The sequence below is a fragment of the Podarcis liolepis genome, assembly GCF_965112155.1.
Source record: "Podarcis liolepis genome assembly, chromosome: 10".
Lineage (NCBI taxonomy): Eukaryota > Metazoa > Chordata > Lepidosauria > Squamata > Lacertidae > Podarcis > Podarcis liolepis.
Window position 1 is genome coordinate 68,848,190 of NC_139562.1, and position 23,301 is coordinate 68,871,490.

The following is a 23,301-nucleotide window of genomic DNA, read 5'->3' on the forward strand; positions in this document are numbered from 1 at the left end:
TTGGAGAGTGTGTTACAACCAGTCCTTCTGTCTGAGTGCCTGTCCTTTTCAGAATCTGTGTGGCACTTGATCCTCACTGCCTCAACTACCCTTGACCCTTGGTTTGGCTGTTTTTCCTTCCAGCATTTTCTCACTGTCACTTGCTACTAAGCCTTCACCAGGAAGCAGTTATCACAAAACTAGAATGGTGATAGTTCATCCCTTCCATACTGAGGCTGGATCTAGACACGTCAAAGGAACAATTCAGTTAATTGTGTTGTAAACTCATACAGGGAAATCCGGTAGGGAAAGACAGGACTCCACAACATCATCTTGTGTCACAGTGTTATATTGCATACACAACACATATAAAACACTTTTTCTTTACCAATCTAGCTGAGTCCTGTGTCTTCAGACCTCGTAACTCTGTGCATTTTCCCCTCCAAACCCTGGTAGGGGCAGAAATATATGCTATTTGATGACATCAGGACCTGAGTAAATTTTACTATACATTTCCTAGGAAGAGGTAGAAAACTGGACCTGTATTAATCATAACATCGAGTTCCAGCTTCTGGTTCTACTTAACCTGCTACATTTCCAGTGGGATGGGAGGTGTATGAACCTAGTGTCATGGAATCTGCGTCAGAGACAGTGTTTTTGAGGAGCATATTTTGCAACAGAATTGGAGGCCAAAGTCTCAAATTGGTTATGCCTTGCTCTCCTAGAAGAAGAATCTGAATTTTAAAGGTGTTGGACAGGGCTTGATAGATATGCTGGTGGTCACCTGAAGAGTTCCTCCTCTTCCTCTTCCTTCCTCTTGCATTTTGTGCCTTCCCATTTTTTCTTTTCTTTTCTAGCTAGTCCGGTAATGAGCTGTTACAATAATGACTTGCCTGTGGTTTAAAAGCAACCTAACCCAGACAGAAAAGTATTGTGTACAACTTCATGCTGAAATACTTTTGGAAATCTTGTACTGGCGGGCCTTCCACAAATGGGTGGTTGTTACCTTGGTTAACACTTTGCGAAGACAGCAGATGAGATAGCAAGCAGGGGGCATAGATACAAAAGCAAAACCGTCTGCCTCTCTTAGTAAGAGAGCTGCAATTACTGGAGTTTTGTAACTCTTTTTGGTAGTGGGAACCAACAAGCAGAAGATTTCAATGGCAAAATCGCACACTTTGTCTCTGCGACACTTTTTCCAGGAATGTTGTTTTGCAAGCTCTACAGATCAGGTAAACTACATGTGGAGCTTATTCTTTCAACACTGTGTTCATTAATGTGAAATGGAAAGACAGTAAAGGAAACAGAGAATAAATTTGCTTTTCCGATGAAGCAGCCTTTTATGTCAAAAAGAGTAAACAGCCTTTCTTACTGGAAGTGGAAGTTCTCTGATATTTGCTCTGAATTGTCACGTCTCCTCTGTGCTGCATAATGTACCAAAAAAAAAGCACAGGAAGGGGAGATTTCTGCATTTCCAGGTCTTTCAGGAGATGCACACCTGCATTAAAAACAGGAAAGACACTTTAGTCGACCTTCTGAACTCTTGGGCAAAGCTGTTGGCTCAGCAAGAAAGGCTGTCGACTTTTATGATCACACTGAAAAACATTGTGTGAAAATTTACTTGGTTGAATATTCAAGTGGGGAAAATATTAGGGGGGTGGAAGTAAATTTTAATTTGAGTTTAAAATATAGGAGCTGAACTGCATCCAGAATAATCCCACAGAACAGTCTTGTTGGGATTGTAAACTTCAAGTTGCAGATAAGAATCTGCATGCTTAAATACTGTGTGAAATCAACCTTTCTGCATATAGAAAACCAGCAGAACAGTATGAAACAGTCAGGATAATGTGCTTCTTTTCTACGCAGAGTGACTTTCTTTTCTTTTTCTTTTAACTTCCAGGCATGTGGTTCTCATCACTGTTTATTTAAACCTCATTTTGGGATGGGTGTTCTATTCCTGCATTTGTTGCATTTCAGGGGCATTGACTTTTGTTTCAAATGTTGCACACATCAACTTAACAATGTTTGGCGACTGTCATTTTCACAATTGCTTTTATGTAAGGTGAGAAGATTTTAATATACAACTGAATGTTAAATAGCTAACCCCACCAATATACACATTGCTACAGGTGGGAGCTGTGATGCTGGACAAACCCATGAAAGTGACATCATATTGTATGCAAAGATTGAAGGAAGGAAAGATCACTTAAATCTGGATACAATGACCTACACTTCTTATAGGGTAAGAGTTCAAAACAAATCCTGAAGGTAGCACAACTCAGGTGACAAATGCTTGGCTCCTAAATTGATCCTCCGTTCATATATTAGATTTCCACCAATTCCCCATTCCTCTGTACCCCCCTTCCTGTTTCCAAAACTATTCCCAAATTTGAGGCAAGTTTGGAGGGTTTGCTCAGGTAATAAGACTATTAAAATAGTTGTGAAATTAGCACGGTGTCTTCACCATTTAAAAAATTCTTGGAATTGTAGTTCAATAAGATGGCTATGAATTCTGTTCATCCTAGCCTGCCTAACAAAGTCATAATTCCCAACCTCTTTGGGAATATGAAAATGACTCTTAGACCTATTCCTGTAGTATGGGTACAACAAAAATAACATACAGGACCCTAATTCACACACAAGAGAATAGAAATGACTAATCTCCTTTCCATGGAGGCGCAGGTTACAGCAGCAGCCAAGGCAACATTTTTCCACCTTCGCCGCATCAAGCAGTTGGTCCCTTACCTTCCCCCCCCCCCGACCTGGCTACAGTGATCCATGCGACGGTCACCTCCAGGCTTGACTACTGTAATTCGCTCTACGCGGGGCTGCCCTTGAAGCTGTCCCAGAAACTCCAGCGGGTGCAGAATGCTGCAGCGAGGCTCCTCACGGAGTCTCTGCCATGGGAGCATATTCACCCAGTCCTTTTCCAGCTGCACTGGCTCCCGGTGGAGTACAGGGTCAGATTTAAGGTGCTGGTTTTGACCTTTATAGCCCTTCACAGCCTAGGACCCTCGTACCTACGGGACCACCTCTCCCGGTATGCCCCACGAAGGACCTTAAGGTCCATAAATAGCAACACCCTAGTGGTCCCGGGCCCTAAGGAAGTTAGATTAGCTTCAACCAGAGCCAGGGCCTTTTCAACATTGGCTCCGGCCTGGTGGAACGCTCTGCCTCATGAGACCAGGGCCCTGCAGGGCCTGTAAGACAGAGTTGTTCCGCCTGGCCTTTGGCTTGGAGCCAATTTGATTCCCTCCCCCTCTTTCTTTTTTCTTTTTCCATTCTCCTCCTGTGATGAGGCTGCATTTTAATATTTTAATGTTTCAATATTTTAATGTTGTATTTTAATCTTGTTTTTTAAGTTGTATTCATTCAACTTGTTTTTATTATTGCTTGTTAGCCACCCTGAGCCCGGCCTTGGCTGGGGAGGGCGGGGTATAAATAAAAATTATTATTATTATTATTATTATTATTATTATTATTATTATTATGTGCAAGTACTGCTTTTGGAACAAAAGTTTTCTAGCATAGTTTGTATGTATTTATATGCATTTGTGTGTGTGTGTGTCTATTTATCAGTCTATAATTTATGTATCTCACAGATTACATTACAGAAATGTAATTAATGTGATTTTTGTTGAAGGTTCCATCTTTGGTTTCGGTTGTCATCAGTCCAGAGCTGCAGACTCCAGCCACAAAATTCTGTCTCAAGCAGAAGAATCATCAAGGGCATAACAGAAATGTCTGGGCAGTTGATTACTTCCATGTCCTGCCAGTGCTTCCTACCACTGTAACTCATATGATACAGTTTTCTATTAACTTGGGTTGTGGAACCCACCAACCCGGCAACAGGTAATTGCATTTATTTCTTTTTTTAATGTAATTGTTAATTTCTTTTAACAATTCTAGCTTTTATCAAACTGCCTCCCTGTGTTGCTTGGTGCATTTATACAGGGCTAGTGTTAGGATCTGAGGGCTCCTGAACAAGGGACCATCCATGGACCCTTTTCACCATGAATGGGCTGAGGTAGCAAGATAAGCAGAATGAGAGAACATAGTAGGAGAGAAGACCATAGCTCACTGGTAGGGTGTGATTGGCAAGTAGAAGGTGCCATGAGTGATCCCTGGCATCTCCAGTTGAAAGTATTGAGCCCCTTTTGGGGCTCGTGGACACTTTTAAGAAGTTTCAAAAAAATGTGAGCACCATCACAAAATGGCTGCCATGAGGCCTGGCTAGTCACAAAGGACAAGTAACTCACCCAAGTAACTGGGTACAAGGAAGAACTGAGGTCTGTACCTACAAATACACAACAACTCCTTTGAGCTCACAGCTTTCTGCTGTAAATTGAAAGCAAATGCATAGATGGGGTCTGAACCACAAACCATAAAACTGCTCATTTGAATCCATGATTTTCTGTTCAATGGAAGACAATTATTTATTCAAATTGATTCTAAATGAACTCACTTCCCCAATCTCTTCCTCTCTTTTTTCAGGATTGCCTCCATAGCTCTCTTTCACAGGCAACCCAAGCATGCACTCAATTCATCTCTCTCCTTCCTTCCTTCCTTCCTTCCTTCCTTCCTTCCTTCTTTCCTGTGGTCCCATCTGTTCTCTTTCAGCTCCACCAACACCTCATCTATACTGGTTTTGTCCTCCCTATGTGGCTCTGGCTTTCCCCTTTCCTACCTTCCCTCCCATGGCCCCATCTGCTTTCTTTCTGGGTCTCACAAGGTCCCATCCACCCCTGCCCAGATGATCCATGCAAGCAAGCCAAGTCACACCATGTGTCAGAAATATTATTGTGAGCCAAGCCACATGTGAAAGACAACAGCATTCTGTAGGTTTATATAAAACTGTAGCATCTATTTTCTTCAGCTAGGACAATAAAACTATAAGATAGGTTTGAAAGTTTTGGCCAACTTCTGCATACAACTTCTTGGGAACCCTTAGTTGGCCATATGTGTTCTACATATGCAAATGTAGGTGTTCTGTATTTTGGTAGGCCATGCTCAATAGAGATCTACAATTAGAACAGTCCTTTTAAAATGAATTTCTCTTTTAAGGTACAGGTACAAGCATAATTTCCTGCTTCATAGTAGGGTTTTTCAGTACAGTCTTTGATCTTTTTTGAAAGATCTCCTTTCAACTCACATAGTGGCTCCGATTCAGGGAGTTTGTTTTGCTTTATTCATTTTTGAAAAGAACTGCTAACTTCCCACAAACCTCATCTACATTTCAAAAATAATTTCACCGTGCAAATCTCCTTGTCCACCAAAGCATAATTTTTAGCAGTACTCTCATTTCATGACTAGGAATATAGTAGAATATGGAGTAAATGTGGTCCTCAAAGGTATCCATAAAATTTCAACTCAAATGAAATCAGTGAAGCCTCATAAGCTATTTTAATTTACATTTAAAATCTCTCACACACAATAATTGTGCGGAAAGACATTCTTCAAGTAAAATTATATTCCAAATAAATTATTCTGAACTGGATAAGCCATGTGCTGGCTATTTGGCGCCAGGCTGATGAATTATTAATTTGTCTTAATGCTTCATTTGCAGAACTTAAAATGAGACTATTAGAATTAAACTGCGCTGCTTAAATTATTCTACACAGACATTTTTCAAAAGGCTACATTTCTTTCAATATTTCCCAAATTAGTTGAAAGCTCACAGAATGTGACTTGTGCTTATTCCAAAAGTATGTACTGAAAGTGCTTTTATTTTGTATAATGAGTGGCAGTAAAATACTTTAAAAGTTCAGAGATGAGGTGATTCATGTTGCAAGAACTTTGGATTAACTCACACATTTGTGACCACTCACAAATACACTCCTCCTCGTTATGGACGTTGGTGGAGATGGTTGCAGCAGGGCATTCTTGGATGACAAAGATCAATCTGGGTTCTGGTCTGGCCTTGGGACCAAGCTAACCTTGGTCACCTTTACCTAGAACTGAGCAAGGGAAGTACTAGCTTACTCCTCAGTCACAATGAAGCTTTTGATAATGTTGACCTTGGCATCCTCCTGCACCAGCTCCATGGGATAGGATTGGAGGATCCGTTTTACAGTGGTTCCGGTCCTACCTATGTGGTCAAGTTCACTGGGAGAGTGCCTTTTCACCCCTGAGAAGTTATGTTCTGGGGTGCTACAGCGCACTATTTTATACCCAGTGCTATTTAATATCTATATGAAGCCACTGGGAGCAGTCATCAGGAGATTTGGAAGAGGCTGTGTGTGCCATACATATCTAACCTAAGATGTGATCACCTGAACCTATTCCAATATGTGAATATCTCCTTAGCTAAGATCTCTCACACATGTACTTCTTGTACCCCGTACCCACCCTCGACCCACTAGAATACTTCTTGGAGATGCATAGGAAGCTCTTCCTTCTCCAGGTCAGAGTGGTCTGATATAGGTCTAACATCTATACACACTGCAATCCTCCTCTCCCCCCCCCCACCGCCTTTTGAGTTTCTTGGCTACTTGGGAGGAGGCTGAGATTGTCCACTATGCAGTGGCGTAGCATGGGGGTGCAGGGGGGCCCGGCCGCACCGGGCGCAACATCTGGGGGTTAGGGTTAGGGGGCGCAAATCCACGGGTTAGGGGGCACAAATTACTTGCCTTGCCCCGGGTGCTGACAACCCACGCTACGCCACTGCCACTATGCAGCTTCTTGATCAAGAAGACAGCTATTCTCGTATGCCTACTATATTTCTGTGCTTCTGTGGAATATAACATGCGTGCACAGCTTGGCCTTTTATCCCTGATTGTTCTGAACTTATGAAATATAAATAACCCAACTCAATTGCCAGCTCAGCCTCCTGACCCCTCCACAAAATGGTTTGAGAAACCTATTAGCAGTAGGAGCACACAGGCCTTAGCTCTCAGTTTCCCTTTGGTCTGCCTCCTTCTTGACACACCAGTACTGGCATCAATCCTCTTTAAACCCAATGTAGAAAAACAACAGCCTGCTGGGTAAGTCAGACTTGCAGAAACTGCTCTCACACCCATCAGCTAAACACTTTCTGACAAGGGTTACCATCTCATCTTTTAACGCACTGTGCTTCATGTCTGTTTCATCTTGAATGTTCAGCACTCACAGGCATTTCATACCTCAGCATCCAGGGGATCAATTATTAAATAAGCCATGATTTTAAAGCTTTTGTGTGTTCTTGCTATTAATCGCAGTTAGTGTGGGATGAACAGCCCATTTTACTTCTCTGTTTCTTTGGGTTCCTAGTGTCAATTTGGAGTTCTCCACCAACCATGGCCGATCCTGGTCCTTACTTCATTCTGAATGTTTGCCAGAGACATGTGTCGGGTCTCACCTTCCTCACAGCACAGTCTATGCCTCTGAAAATTACAGCGGGTAAGGAAGTTCGCTCCCCAAATAACAAGAATGATGCAAGAGGAAATTGACTCTGAAAAGCAACGGATGTGATGCCAGGGTCTTAGCTCTTCTCTGTGACAAATGGAGGAAGGCATCTGATGTTGTGCTAATACATTTTATTCACCTCAGGTTGTTTTAATTGTAAGAAGGACAGCCTTATGTTTTCAGGACCCATAGTAACTGAAAAATGATTTGATAAATCTATTACATAAACGTGAGTTTCTTAAGAATTATATCAAGCCTAAACAGTTGCTTATGGTTAACTCCCTCTGCATATTCAAACCTAAATGGCTATATATGAGTCCTCGTTAAGCAGCAATAAAGTTACATTACAAGTGTAAAGTAAACCTTTTATGAGTGATGTCATTAAGGCTTCTTCAAGTGTGGGCAAATCCCAGTATAATAAGGATTTGGCATAAAAGCTCTTACTCTACTTTCCTTGAACATTATATGTTCGTTCCAGAATTGTTTCCAAAGTTCCTATTTGTATAACAATAATTTGAAGGATTGAGAGCAGCTAGAATAATCTGCTCCAGTGATGATAGCCAGAGAGCTTACAAGCTAAATTTAGATTTGGAGGGGGGAGAGTGAGGCAAGGATATTAAGGAATGAATATATGCAAATACAGTTGCATGCATTTGGACTTAAGCTACTCTATCCACTCCACATGCTCCTAGAGTTTAAGACGCTGTGATCCTTAAATGCTAGGATACCCTTTGTCTTTGTGAGTGAATGAAGCATCTGCAACTGGTATGAGCTTGACACTATTATAACTCTAAATCGACTTGTAAGTTTCAACGCATGAAGGCTCATATGTTTGTTTCAGGTGGAACCGAATAACTATTCCACTTCCAAATGCAGCATTAACTAGAGATACCAGGATTCGATGGAGGCAAACAGGACCAATTCTTGGAAACATGTGGGCAATTGACAACAGTTAGTAGTATTCATTACCATCATCATTGTGCCTCAATCGTGCTTATTGTCTGTGCTCCCTTCTCAGTGAGTGCCTTTGTGTTTCGCAGTATGATAAAAATTGTGGGGATCCCAGTTTCTTAAGCACTCCCCCCCCAAGGTGTTGTTGTTTTCTTTATTAAAGTGAGGCTAAATATCATTTTTCCAATTTAAATGACTTGCAGAATCTTAGGATATAACATTATGCACTGAATCAGGCAAATACATACACCAGGGCTGCCCAAACTTTTTTGTGGGCTGACCAAAGTTGTTGAGTTTTTTTGAAGTTGCTGAGCTTTTTTTAAGATTTTACCCCAGGACATATACTGCCACGGGGGCCAGATTAGATTGATACAATAAGTATTAGGCCCCCAAAATGGACTTTGGTCATGCCTGTCAGAGAGAGAGAGAGAGAGAGAGAGAGAGAGAGAGAGAGAGAGGGAAATCCTAGAAATTCTTTTGAAAACATAAACCTGATTTACGTATGTAATTTTTAAAAAAATAATAATGCATGTGTCCTATTACACAGCCACATGTGGAGTTGCAGGAATGATTTCTCTGGCTAGGTCCAGATGTACCAGGAAACCCAGGTTTAGAGATTTGCCACCACATGCTCTCCTAATGTCCATTTCTCTTCACTCTCCCTGTCTCTTGCACAGGAAGTGCCTCTGTGTGGGTTTAAATATTACAGCTAACCATCACTACATCCGTCTGAGTGCAATCAACCACACACTCCTATTTTCACTTTTATAATTGTGTTTAAACTGAGTCTCCAGAGTGGGTGTAGGAGTATGGCTGGTTTCATTTTAATCCTGAGTGGGCAAGGAATTCATTTGCAAGAGGGAAGAGGCAGGGAGAAAGTAGGCAGAATTTCAAAGCCTGCTCCGAGTCCCGCAGTCCTCGTTTAGCAGGCCTTATTGCCAGTAGATATGTAGATTAAGTCATATGAGATCTGTTAATAAAATAAGAAGGGCATGATCAAAGCAAAATCATTTTACAATGTAGCACTTCATTTGTGAATGACATACTATATAGCTGGTTTTATAGTAAACATATTTGAGGAACAAGAAAGCTGCAAAATGTGCAAAGCTCTGCAAAAGAATGTGAGAGTTCACTAATATCCCCACAAAGAAATAGGATAAATTTTAACATTATTTTATTATAAATGCAGGTTTTCAGGCCAGGATCTCTGGTGTTGATCTGTGAGTGTGTTGTTGCTTTAACGAAAATTTTGCATCAAGCTAGGAAGTATGAAAAACGGAGTATATTTCTTCTTTTAAACAAGTTGCAGTCCAAAAGCTGCACCATGTAACCCAGTTTTTACAGGAAAAACCTTACATGAATTAAAGCTGCAGTCCTATACATACTTATTTAGGAGTGAGCCTTACTGAACTCAGTGAAACTGAGTAGACATGACTAGGATTGTGCTTTTAGTCTTATGGTGGGGGGGGACATGGGGATGTACGCTTGATAAGCGATATGAAAAAGTGTGATAGTTAATTCCTGCTGTTTTTTGTTGTAATGTTATTCACACATGCACATTTTTATTTTTTGCATTAACTAGGGATTAACTGTTTTTGAGGCAATATTAATGTTTTGGATTGTTTGTGGTGACATCCCCAAAATGAAGGAAAATCGACATCAAACACTTTTCACTGTGTATTGTTATTAAGAAGGTATCCATGAAAAAAACGTAAATTCTAAACAGAACAATTGCAGCACAATTGGTGACTGAATGTTCATGTTTTGAAACCAAAACAAGTCCACATGAATTTCCCATCAGAAATACATATTTAGCTTGCCAGTTTGGGCCTGAACATGGCAATGGCAAGGCATTCCAGTGCTAGCTTCAAAGTTTCCAGTGGGAAAACAGGGCCAAACCAGGGACAATTTCAGTATCATGCTGGTTAAATGGAATGACTTTCATAGAATCATAGAATCATAGAGTTGGAAGAGACCACAAGGGCCATCGAGTCCAACCCCCTGCCAAGCAGGAAACACCATCAGAGCACTCCTGACATATGGTTGTCAAGCCTCTGCTTAAAGACCTCCAAAAGAGGAGACTCCACCACACTCCTTGGCAGCAAATTCCACTGTCGAACAGCTCTTACTGTCAGGAAGTTCTTCCTAATGTTTAGGTGGAATCTTCTTTCTTGTAGTTTGGATCCATTGCTCCGTGTCCGCTTCTCTGGACTTCTCTGGACTTTGTTCACATGGGAGTCTATGAGAGTGCTAGGTCCCCTGCTAGGCACTAGAGTTTGTTGTCATAGCATGTACATGCTATACAGTGTTATTTGAAATGTTGTACTGTATTGATCATTACTAACTTCTTAGGTTTTCACATGGATTCATATCCATTGCTGGTTTTCTTGTATTTGTCTTGGGTCTTATTGAGCTCCTGGATAATGGATATAGTAAGGCTATTTTTGGAAAACTACTTATCAATGTCAGTTTCTTGCAAAAAAAGGGCAAATGTCCAAAAAATATCCACAGCGTAACCTTAATTGTAACAATATTCAAAAGAACATAAATCATCTTGCAAGAGCAAGTTTTGTTTCAGTCAGAGTCATAGCTAACAAATGCATCCATCCATATATTCACTATAAATCTATCACTTACACAGTCACATTGCTTGGATCCTAGTCTTGCTTGATATTATGAAGTCAGTATATCTGTGCCTTGTTTGTTTTTTCTTTGTCCCAGAATATAATATAACTAGTTTTCTTTATCTGCAGTTTACATTGGGCCATCTTGCCTCAAATTCTGCTCAGGTCGAGGGCAATGCAGTAGAAATGGCTGCAAGTAAGTCTGATATAAACCATTGGCCAATGTATTTGTGTTTCATATTATGGTTCTATCTAGGTTGTAAGATAGTCTGTCCTCTGGGAATGCCCCCTCTCCTAGTAGAATAGGCAGGATCTTCTACAAGTGGTTATCAAGAAGAAGAGTTCTCACCGCGCTTAGACCAGACTCTTGTTAAGTCATTCTGTCATTCATTCAGCCCATATGGAATCAAAACAATTATCAGGTCCTCTTATTTGGCATAAGGTGGGGGCAGTGCTATCACCAAATACTACTGCAGTGTTTCAGAGGGGCCTACCTGGGATCCGCCATGTAACATGGACTGCAGCACCACCTGATGGGTTGCTCCCTTTGTCTTCTGCCTTTATTTGTTTACCATACCTATTATTACTTCTCCCAACTGGCAGTGGCAAAAGGCATAGCTTCAGCTGCAGGGAGGAAAGCATCTTCCATGAGCTGCATATCCACTACTTCAAAAATTATTTGCCTTTTCTCCAGAGGTTTTGGAGCATTTTAAAGTTCCTCTAATTGACACTCCAATGGTCACCCTAACTTTTAACGTTTACCATCCAACCATAACAATAGTTGCACTGACGTTTTGCTTCATCAGGTGTTTGAGACTGACTCCATTAGCCTCAGAGCCTCAGCCTCTATTTGCTAGGGTTCTGGTTATGTGGACTGATCATCACCTAACTGCTTTCGCCAAATCTATTAATTAAAAAATGGTCTGTAAAATATATCTCTGTCTGTGACCTTTGTAGCAGAGTCCCTTTTTGATTGAGTGGTAGTTGGGCCTAGGTTTCTGGCCTCGGTGTCAGTCACAAGCAGAAATGAGGCCATGCCTCTCCTTGGCCGTGGAGCTGTCATTTGCAGCTGAGGATCATGAAAGCTCGGAATTTCCCATGATTCCCATGGGGATCATGAAAGCTCGGAATTTCCCATGATTCCCAACCGCAAAAAAAATAATGGGTCCTCTGCCATATGTTACCCCTACCATTCCCTAAGTGCTTTGTGCAAAAAAGGTTAGTGAGTGGCAAAGTAAGGTTATCTCAGGTGTTCCATTGAACCCTTTTTAAAAAATTGACTTTTTCAGAGTGTTCCCATGAAACACTTCTAGCAACTTGCTTTGTTTTGGGTCAGACCGGAAGTGTGAACCTATTTCTGCCCACACATCCAAAGGACTATGAATGACACCAGTTGGGTGTGGGTAGGGCTATTATTTGTTGCACTTGGGATGTACCAAGCCATGTCAACAGAGAGCTGACTTCCACATCATGCTAAGCCATACCACAGCTTAGTGTGAACTCAGAAGGGTTCGGGTTCCTGGAGAGGAGTCTAGAGCCATCGCGTTCTTCCCCCAGTCCTCCTGCTGCTGCAGTGCTGTGTTTCCTCCAGACAAACTATGAACTATAAACCTAGGAACGAACCTTGGAGTTACAGCTTATGGTTTGCTGGAGAAGAGACAGTGGGACACAGAGAGAACAATGAAGGCAGGGATTCCTGTTTTCATACCTGTACAGTGGTGCCTTGGTTCTCAAACTTAATCCATTCCGGAAGTCCTTTCCAAAACCAAAGCGTTCCAAAACCAAGTCGCGCTTTCCCAGAGAAAGTAATGCACAATGGATTAATCCATTCCAGACTTTTTTAAAAAAAGCCTAAAACAGCAATTTAACATGAATTTTACTATCTAACAAGACCACTGATCCATAAATTGAAAGCAATAATCAATATACTGTAATATAAAATAAATAAGATAGTATTGTAGATGATAAAAATTAAAATTAATTTTTTTTTCTTACCTGCACTGATGATAGTCATTGTTTGGATGGAGGGGCTTTTATTCATTTCCGCAGTCACACAATCAATCAGTAGCTGAATTGGGTTCCACACAGTCACAAAAACAGATTAACCAAAAAAGCCTCAAAAACAAAAATGCAAAATAGCTAGCAAAAACAAAAGTGCCAAACTTAATCCCTTCCAGAAGTCCATTTGACTTCTGAAATGTACAAAAACCAAGGCACGGCTTCTGATTGGTGCAGGAGCCCCAGAAACAATAGCCAACAGCTGCATCGGATGTTCAGCTTCCAAAAAATGTTCGAAAACCGAAACACTTCCGGTCTTTCGGCATTTGACTACCAAGGCGTTTGAGTACCAAGGTACCACTGTATTACATTTCTCTCTCTGCTGTTATGTTTTTATTTTGACCATTCAGTTTCCTTTCCCTAATCTAGTTGCTGTTATAACATATAACACAGCTTCTTGGATTTTTGGAATTCCTGCCCTATGTTATTTTAGCCTGGGCAAGGCAGAGGACAGACTGCCCTATAATAAATTCCACTGCAATAAATAGGTATTACTGTCAAGTAGAAGAGTTTTGTTGTCTTGGGACAGGATTTCTGCAGTTTAGCAAAAGAATGTTTGAATGTGCTTTAAAAAAAATATTTGTAGAGATTTAAAACTGAAGAGGAATGGTAACTGGGTAGACTTAATTTAATTTTTTGAAGTTTTATACAGCATTATGGTTGTTATGTCTGAAGACATCTGACTTTATCCATTACTTGATCTTGCACGTTCCATGACTTGAGCTTTATAATACCTATAATATTTAGCTGAACGTAAAATTCTTATGTTTTATTACAGATGTGATCCCGGCTTTTCAGGGCCCGCATGTGAAATGGCCTCCCAGACCTTTCCTATGTTTATATCTGAGAGTTTTGGCAATTCTAGGCTTTCTTCGTATCACAATTTTTACTCTATCCGTGGTGCTGAAATAAGTTTTGGTTGTGGAGTCCTAGCAAGTGGCAAAGCCTTGGTTTTTAACAAAGACGGGAGGCGTCAGCTTATCACTTCCTTCCTTGACAGCTCACAGTCCAGGTAAATCGAAATAAATGGAAATAACACATTGAAGTTACAACACAGGATCCAGAGAGCCTGAGGTATCATGTATTAAAACTCGCAGCCTCCAATAGAGAAAATTGATCTAACATGTTACTAGTTTCTTAATATACTTCTTATTTGATTTTGGTTGTGTGAAATTTAATTTTAAAATTCATTTGCTTTATCTGCAGCACTAAGTATTTAATACATTTGGGGGCAACTATTGTATGCCTGAGTTTGCAAACATGCGGCATTAATATCAAAAGTGAGTGTTGGAGCCAAGTGCTAATTAATAATTTATGAGGTTATATTTATTTTGACAGCTTGTGGCAGCTGATTAGATCCATTCGATATCTCCTCCACCCCTCCGGTTCCTAATAAATAATTGAAGGCAATAATGATTGGCATTTTAAAACAATATATTCCGCATTGCATTGCTGGACTGAATAAACAATTTCAGCTTCACAAAGACCCTATAAATTTTGTTTGCCTTGGCTTGTCTAGATTTTTAAGATTAAAAAAACAACCACAGTTCTAGGACGAGAGTGCTGTATAAATTGCAATTTACAACGATCCATGCCCTTGTTATCTAGGTTCCTCCAGTTCACCTTAAGGCTTGGAAGCAAATCCGTCCTGAGTACCTGCAAAGCGCCTGATCAGCCTGGAGAAGGAGTATTGCTGCACTATTCATATGACAATGGGATTACGTGGAAACTGCTGGAACATTATTCCTATCTCAACTACCATGAGCCAAGGTACAACAGTCATTTTTATGGAGAATGATGTGCACCCCCAGTTAAGTGTTGGTTGTCTACAGCCCCATCCATAACACACTTAAGACGAAGCACTTGTACTTAAGATGATTTTGACAGACTCGGTTTAGTAGGAGTTCTTGGTTGAATTGAAAATACACTATCGCTGCAGTTGTGCAAATTACCTTCATTGTTGTGGGGTTTTTTCTACCCTTCTCATGTTTTGAATTTAATATTATTTGAGAATGTGGCTGCTCCTTAGATATTTATGGATTAACTGTATATGTAATGAAAGGCTACATATTTTGGAAACAATATCAGCAATTGAGTATAATACAGTGGTACCTCGGGTTAAGTACTTAATTCGTTCCGGAGGTCCATTCTTAAACTGAAACTGTTCTTAACCTGAAGCACCACTTTAGCTAATGGGGCCTCCTGCTGCCACCGTGCCGCCGGAGCACGATTTCTGTTCTCATCCTGAAGCAAAGTTCTTAACCCAAGGTACTATTTCTGGGTTAGCGGAGTGTGTAACCTGAAGCGTATGTAACCTGAGGTTCCACTGTATACTACAGTCAAAGCCACCTATACATGCCTACTCAGAATTATGTCCCTTTCATTTTGGTGAGCCTTATTCTCATACAATTATGCCTCAGTCCCATTATGCAATACAGTATTTAAGGGTTTTACTACATAGAGCCCACACCTAGTTCCCCTCGTCATGCCCTTGTACCTTCCCAGAGCAATCTGGTAACAACTCTTCTTTCCCTGTTCAATGCGTGGTAATAATGATAGTGATGAGGATTTTAGAATTTCATTTCCTTCCTGAAAGTGGGACTTCCATTCTAGACGTATTTTCCATGTTATGTATAATGTATGAATTAAGGAAAGCGGCTGCCAGTATATCTATATAGTTTCATGTACCTTTTCCACTGAATTCTTTGTATAATGGATTCCACAACAAGAGGCAGCTTTATTTATTTATTTATTCATTTGCTCTCTATCCTGCCTTTCATCCCGGGAACTCAAGGCTGTGTGTACATGGTTCTTCCTCACCTTTATCCTCACATTAATCCTTTGAGGTAGGTTAGATGAAGATAGAGTGACCAGTCCAAGGTCACCTAGCAAACTTATGGGTCAAAGGTCTACAGCTAGTCTTTGCCTGCAGTGGCAGGTCATCAGAGAGGGGACTGGCTGGGTATTTCTTGACTTCCCTGTTTGATAGTCAGAATTGCTGCTGGGTTAAACTCAGAGTAACTTTGGGCTTTATTGGAATAGTTATCCTGTGGTGCTGTGGGTTAAACCACAGAGCCTAGGGCTTGCCGATCAGAAGGTCGGTGGTTCGAATCCCCGTGACGGGGTGAGCTCCCGTTGCTCGGTCCCTGCTCCTGCCAACCTAGCAGTTTGAAAGCATGCCAAAGTGCAAGTAGATAAATAGGTACCGCTCTGGGGGGAAGGTAAATGGCGTTTCCATGTGCTGCTCTGGTTCGCCAGAAGTGGCTTAGTCATGCTGGCCACATGACCCAGAAGCTGTACGCTGGCTCCCTTGACCAGTAAAGCGAGATGAGTGCCGCAACCCCAGAGTCGTCCGCGACTGGACCTATTGGTCAGGGGTCCCTTTACCTTTACCTGCACATCTATCTTCATTGGATAACATTGCCAGGAGCAATGTACAATTACACTTCAGTACTGGATTCCTTTGTCTGTTTAAAAGTAAGCCTTATTTATTTATTTATTTATTTATGGACTTATGTACCACCCTATAGGAGGGATGCGGGTGGCACTGTGGGTTAAACCACAGAGCCTAGGACTTGCTGATCAGAAGGTCGGCGGTTCAAATCCCAGCAACGGGGTGAGCTCCCGTTGCTCGGTCCCTGCTCCTGCCAACCTAGCAGTTCGAAAGCACATCAAAGTAGAAGTAGATAAATAGGTACCCCTCCAGCGGGAAGGTAAACAGCATTTCCGTGCACTGCTCTGGTTCACCAGAAGCGGCTTAGTCATGCTGGCCACATGACCCGGCAGCTGTACGTCGGCTCCCTCGGCCAATAAAGCGAGATGAGCGCCGCAACCCCAGAGACGGCCACGACTGGACCTAATGGGCAGGGGTCCCTTTACCTTTACCACCCTATACCTGAAGGTCTCAGGGTGCTTCACAGAACAAAATCATAATATAAAAACACAAAATATATAATAAAACAACCCAATAACCCTCTCCCCCCAAAATCCCACACTTTAAAAGGGCATAGGATTTCAATCAGATCAACCAGAGGCCTGGTTACAAAGGAATGTTTTTGCCTGGCGCCTAAAGGTGTACAATGAAGGCACCAGGGAAACTTCCCTAGGGAGAGCATTCCACAGACAGGGAGCCACTGCAGAGAAGGCCCATTCTTGGACCTCTTGGGCAGGAGGCATATGAAGAAGGGCCTCAGAAGATGATCTCAGGGTCCGGGTAGGTTCATATGGAAAGAGGCAGTCCTTGAGGTATTGCGGTCCTGAGCCGTTTAAGGCATTACAAATCTATGTATACATACATGTCAGGAGATCAGAAGTGGCTCACTTGGTGGGTTGGAGCAACATCCTCCTGGAACCTGGCTGGTGCTGCTTACCTGGAGAGGGAGAGGTGTGGTGGCAGTGAGTTTAAGTGATGGCAGAGTATATCAGCTGGTTAATTTGTCTTTCAGACCAATTCTGATGTAAATTCTTCTTTTGTAGAGGCATGCCCATGGGTATTTAGAAAATATTAGGACTCCTGTTCTTGTTCCTTAGAACCACTGTTTCTGGATTAATTTTTCCAGCACTTCCAAAGTCACTTGTTCCATCTGACTTCTTCTTGTTAATCAGTTAGCACATTCTGTCTGCAAGAATAAATGTGATATCACAAGATACTTTGAGTGCATATATTAAGATTCACAAAGGCAGCTTAGCAAGCACATTCTGAAAGTGCTGTTATTTGCCATGAGTGAAGATGCAAAGAGGTTTTGCATGTATGTGAAAAATCAAAGAGCAACGTAACAGCACATACCTCAGGTAATTATAAGGCCCATACAAGGGGGAAAGGAGGAGCACGATGCTAAATGTATGAATTCATTCCCCACCGCCAGTCACTTATGCCAACTTACAGGTTTTCTTTGAAGAAAAAAATAAGAAAACACACAGAGAGACTCAGCAGAAATATACTGAAAGCATTTTTTGCCAGTATTTAATTGTACATTGATGGAGACAAATGCTCCTTATGCTGTCCTGCCACACATCTCACCTTGCGTGTTGCATGTGGGCATCTGCTGTTATTGATTTATGGAACATTCACAAAGATGTCATTGCCATGGCAATTAATGTATGCTCCCTGTAGCTGTGTACTGTAATTGCTCCTGGAAATTCGATATTATTCTTAATTTTCTTCACAGTTTGTCAAGTACAGGTTTTGTTGTCACAGCTGTCACGAGAAATCAAGTGGCCTTGAAGACGGTGGTAGGCTGGCAAAAGAAACGCATGAGCAGTACAAAACTGCACACAATCTCATCCTCTGATGGGAGTTCATTTTTATGTTTTAGAGAAATGAGTATTTTCCAGGGATCGTTCCTCCAGAAATACTGCAGTTGGGTCTACCGTTATGTCAGTGCTATGATGAAAACAAATGGAGAAATAAATTGTTTAATGAAGGAATATAACATGTGCTACATGCTGTAGCCAAAGACACTGGGGGCAGTAAAGCGGACAAAAGGTTTTTAATTCAGCTTTTGGAATGATTCTAGCATAAAGGGTTTGTTTTTTTCCTCTACAGAGACATGACCTAGAGTTCCATGTCTTTTCCCAAAAAGCATTTACTTGAGTGGGAAATTAGCTTGGGAAGCAATAATTAACAGAAGACGAGCAAGAAGGGGCAAGGGGCTGATTAACCCTTTCCCCTGTCATGATATTTGTAAAAATTAAAAATCCATCCTCTAGGCTACTTTCCCACCTGCTGGGGGGAGACCTCATGTCTTCCCCTTCCCCATGGATGAGAAAATGGCTTGTGGGTCATTTTTGCAGTGACAATTATATGAGGGGGAAAGTAGAGCAGCCTCTCTTCACATGACCTTCCTTTGTTCAGATTGCCATCTTGCCAAGCCTGCTTTTGGTTTTTAAAACTCATGGAAAATGCTATGTAATGTCTAGTAGGGCCCTGACTGCAGCTAGCAATCTGTTCTAGAGATGGCAAGAGTTGCTTATACTTGGTCTGCTGTATGGTGATAATAATAACTGTCATTTTGGCTTACCTTAAAAGAGCTGTAACAATTATTGGGAATTATCTATGCATATGAAGAGCTTTTAACATGTTAAACTGCTATAGAAAAAAAGTGAAGTTGCATTTTTCTCCTGTGGAAACATTGGCCATTTTTGTGTAGGCCTGTTCCAAAGTTTAGCAATGGTTGCCTGGAAAAGTAAGTATAATGTAGCTCAGGGAAACCTTGCGCTGTAAGAAACTCCCCCTTCATGCACATTTGATCAAACAAGTTTTGTTTAAATATGTTTTGACAGTCTTTTCCAACAAATATATTCCTGGAGCTATTGTACATCCACCGTATGGATAACTGGGATGATTTAGACACCCAAAGTGCTAGTTGTGCCTGTTGAAATTCAGACAGCTAATATAAAATTATATACTGCACCATAAATATGTTCTCCTAAAGAATTCAGTGCAGCCCACCTACTGGCTATATCTTACTTACTATCATAATTTATTGATCTCCAGAGACCTCTTGAATGTGTGCCAGCTACCTTTTCCTGGTGATACACTACAAGAGAAGACTCTAATTCTTTGCCATTTGCTTTAAGCTAGTACATAATTCTGCTTTCTGCCATTCACATTTTATCACTTGCATTTTTCACTCCGCTCTCCTCTAACTCTGCTTATTTCGAATTTATTTAGCTTTGAATTGTAATCTTTCCACCAAGGTTTGCTTTGTCCTTACCATAACGACATTTGGTTTAGTAGTCTTGTATAATATTACTAACCTCAGTAATAGCAACCTTGCAGGGCAGTCAGTGTACACTGAATTTCACAGAATTAATTAGGGGAAAGGGCCCCTGCCAAAAGGAACTTGCAATCTGAATTTTAATAGTGGGGAAAGGAGGGAGGGAGAAAAACACATGGGGTAGCAAGTGATAAAACATGAGCAAAAGCAGCTATACCTATTTAGACTTGGGTCACAATAGGGGATAAGAATCAGAGCAGGAATAGACAACAGAACGGCAATCAACGGAGGTTTGTTTTTAGGAGGGATTGGAAGGAAAATATGAAGGGGCCTCATGCAAAGACATCGGCTTTGTAGAACCATTTAAGAGGTTTCTCTACCATGGCAGTTTCAATAAGTTCATTTTGTTTGTTTGTTTTAAGAATAATTTCAGTGGAGCTACCAGAAGATGCAAGGCAGTTTGGCATTCAGTTCCGATGGTGGCAGCCATATCATTCTTCTCAAGGCGAGGACGTGTGGGCGATTGATGAAATCATCATGACTTCTGTACTTTTCAACAGTATTAGCCTAGACTTCACTAACTTGGTGGAAGTTACTCAGTCTCTTGGATTTTACTTGGGAAATGTTCAGCCATACTGTGGCCATGACTGGACACTCTGGTGAGTATTTCGGGTTTTTGGTGTGAAGTTTCATTTTTACATTCACTTACTTGAGTAGAAGCCCCAGTAAACTCAGCAGAACTTAATATCATGTAAAAACCTGCTCTCAAATACGCTTAGGATATGGATATAAATCTTTAAGTAAAGAGGATAATAGAGCATGTTTCTAAGTATCCTAATGAGTGTAGAAAAGGTCTAATTGATTTCTGCAGATGACTCTCTTCTTACTTGTTGTTCATTAGAATTTTCCCCTGGGCACATAACATGAACAACAATGTGTTCGTTGACCTATATGTAATGAGGGGTAAATTTTACACTGCAATGCAATGTGATTTATTCTTGATGGTGAGCCTGTGCTCACATGGTTTCTTTGCCTGCAACATGTTGGAAGTTTATCCTGAACTGATCGCTGATGTAAATTAAAGAATAATTAGCTGCTCTCATTTCCTTCAGTTACATTAATTAATTTATGCAAATTAAGGCAGAGAGATGGGACATAACGTGATTAGAGGACACACTTAAAACACAATTGATAAAGAGTTTTCTGTGTAGCTACTTAATCTTTTGTATTTAGCAGGACCTATCTCACAACAATTCTATTCAAGGGATATATGATCTAGCCAAATCTAAGCACTTATAAGGTCTAGCAATGTAATGGGACAGTTAAACACCTATTTATCTCTCTACCCCCATTGAATCCAATGAGTTTTGAAAGGTTTTCACTGTGGCTGGATAAGTTCCCAGCAGTTTTCAGATATAAAATGGTCTCTGTATGGAAAACTCATAAACCCACTCCCATGAATATTTCCCCCCAGTGTTTTTTAGCCAACATCCCTGTAGTGTGGGATATGTAATATCTACTTGTCAGCTGCTGTCTCATTACAAAATCCTGTTACTGCATATCAGATAGGTCCTATTTTGCCAGTATAGCAGGCTTCTTGGTGCCCCAAATCACCTATAGAATGGTGTTCAGGGAATTGTCTCTTGTTTTGCCATAGCTCTACTTCTGCTCTTAGTTCTGTATTTCACATTAGTGGTTTTTTTAATGCTACTCTGTTGTGTGTTGCTGTTGCAGCACCAGCAATTCCCTACACTGCAATTGTATGACACCCTACAGTTCCATGCCACACTACATATTGGAGTATCGCAGTGGCAGATCAGTTATCGAACCACATCCGTAATGCTTTCCAGTGCATTACTGTACATTGTAAAGATGGACTGTGACAACGATATGCAGAATGCATATTAGGGGTTTTTATTTATTTTTATTTTTATTCTGCCCTTCATTCAAAGATTACAGGGCAGTTCAAAATATAAAAATACAAAATTACAAAATGAGAACACCAATTACACAATAAGAATAAGAAGACCCCCTTCCCACAAACAAATTTCAAAGGACATAGAATATTATAGGCCTGGTCAAAGAGAAACGTTTCTGCCTGGCACCTAAAGATGAAGGCGCAAGGCCAGCCTCCCTGGGGAGAGCATCCCACATATGGGGGGCCACTGCAAAAAAGGTCCGTTCTCGTGTTGCCACCCTCTGGACCTCTGGTGGAGAAGGCACGCAAAGAAATGTTTGTTTTTCTATGCAAAGTACCTTTAACCCTTATTCATTTTTTCCACTTACGAACATTCTCATCACATGCATTTCTTGTGAATTTTATGACAAGAGTGAATCTATTGAATAAAGGGTGATCTGTCGTGAGGACACTGGTACTTCCGTAAAGCGAAAGTGAGAGATTACAAAGTTGAAAGCTGCTTTGTATGGGAGGGTTTCTTAGTAAGTAAGTAAGTAAGTAAATAACTTCTGAATGGATATTTCCATGTATGAGACTATGCTTGTTTTATTTACTGAGGAGTGTGAGTAAGACCCAATGAATAGTACTTCTGGGGAGGAAATATGTGTGTGTTATACAGATAGGTTCTTTCACACTGGAATGTAGGGTTAGACCCAGATGGGCTTGTCATGCCTAAAGTAGACACACTGAAATCAGTGGAGTTTCACATTAGGCATGACTACTTGCATCTAGACCAGGGGTTGGCAACAAGCGGCCCACGGGGGTCGTTTAAACGGCCCAGGAGCCGCCCCTGAACCAAGCCGCCCACTCAGCGAATCCCTGTGTGCTGCGCTAAACCGGCGTAGCACGGACTCGCTTCCATGGCACCGGAAATCGCGTCTGCGCAGATGCAATCCGGCCCACAGAGTGATCTCCACGGGAGTGAACTGGCCCAGGTGAGGTAAAACTTGATGACCCCTGATCAAGACTAATTGTGGATCCAGTACTTAAGATATTATTATTATGAACCAAAGCAGTATAATGCACCAATGGAAAGAATCAGTTTTATTAAGCTATGTTTCAGTTGCCTTTGAAGGTTTTATTTCATAATGCACTTGCATATGAATTAGCATAAACTTTATGTACTAGTATTACTAATGCATTAGGACTGGTATGGTGAAAAGTTATTTTCCATTAATTGTCAGCATCTGTTCAAATAAAGTTGAAAGTTATCCTGATTCAAACATGAAGGCTCCAAGCCTGATTACAAGAACTTTATTTTTCTGCTTTCACCAAACCACCCAGTAAACGTTCATCCATCTCTAATCAAGATCCCCCCCCCCCTGCTATGGATTTGCTATATAATGAATAATTTGCTTTGAGAAACTGGAATCATTGTGATTATGAGAAAACAGTATATAATAGAACTGTTGGCCCAAGGGCACCCAGGACTAACACGCCAGGACTTTTATTAACAAGTAGATTTTGAACAGTCTGATTTGACTTTCTGATCACCTCTCAAACTAAAAGGAGTTGACTTGGCTGCGAGAACAACGTAAAATGTGCTTTGGCAGTGATAATGAGGCTGTTGAAACTGCATTAACCACTTTAATAAGGACAATGGAAGTACTCACTGCTCATTAAAATGAAA

The 23,301-nt window shown here is 41.0% G+C and overlaps 1 protein-coding gene across 2 annotated transcripts in view; it reads left to right on the forward strand.

Moving 5' to 3' along the window:
• The window catches only part of RELN (reelin), a 311,434-nt gene that overhangs the window by 177,874 nt on the left and 110,259 nt on the right, over window positions 1-23,301 (forward strand). For both annotated transcript variants that reach the window (XM_083463882.1, XM_083463883.1), the window contains 8 exons: window positions 2,109-2,221; window positions 3,623-3,831; window positions 7,228-7,356; window positions 8,204-8,313; window positions 11,067-11,133; window positions 13,774-14,007; window positions 14,604-14,765; window positions 20,137-20,373. In XM_083463882.1, the coding sequence (XP_083320008.1) occupies window positions 2,109-2,221; window positions 3,623-3,831; window positions 7,228-7,356; window positions 8,204-8,313; window positions 11,067-11,133; window positions 13,774-14,007; window positions 14,604-14,765; window positions 20,137-20,373 (1,261 nt within the window). The remainder of the gene's footprint in view (window positions 1-2,108; window positions 2,222-3,622; window positions 3,832-7,227; window positions 7,357-8,203; window positions 8,314-11,066; window positions 11,134-13,773; window positions 14,008-14,603; window positions 14,766-20,136; window positions 20,374-23,301) is intronic.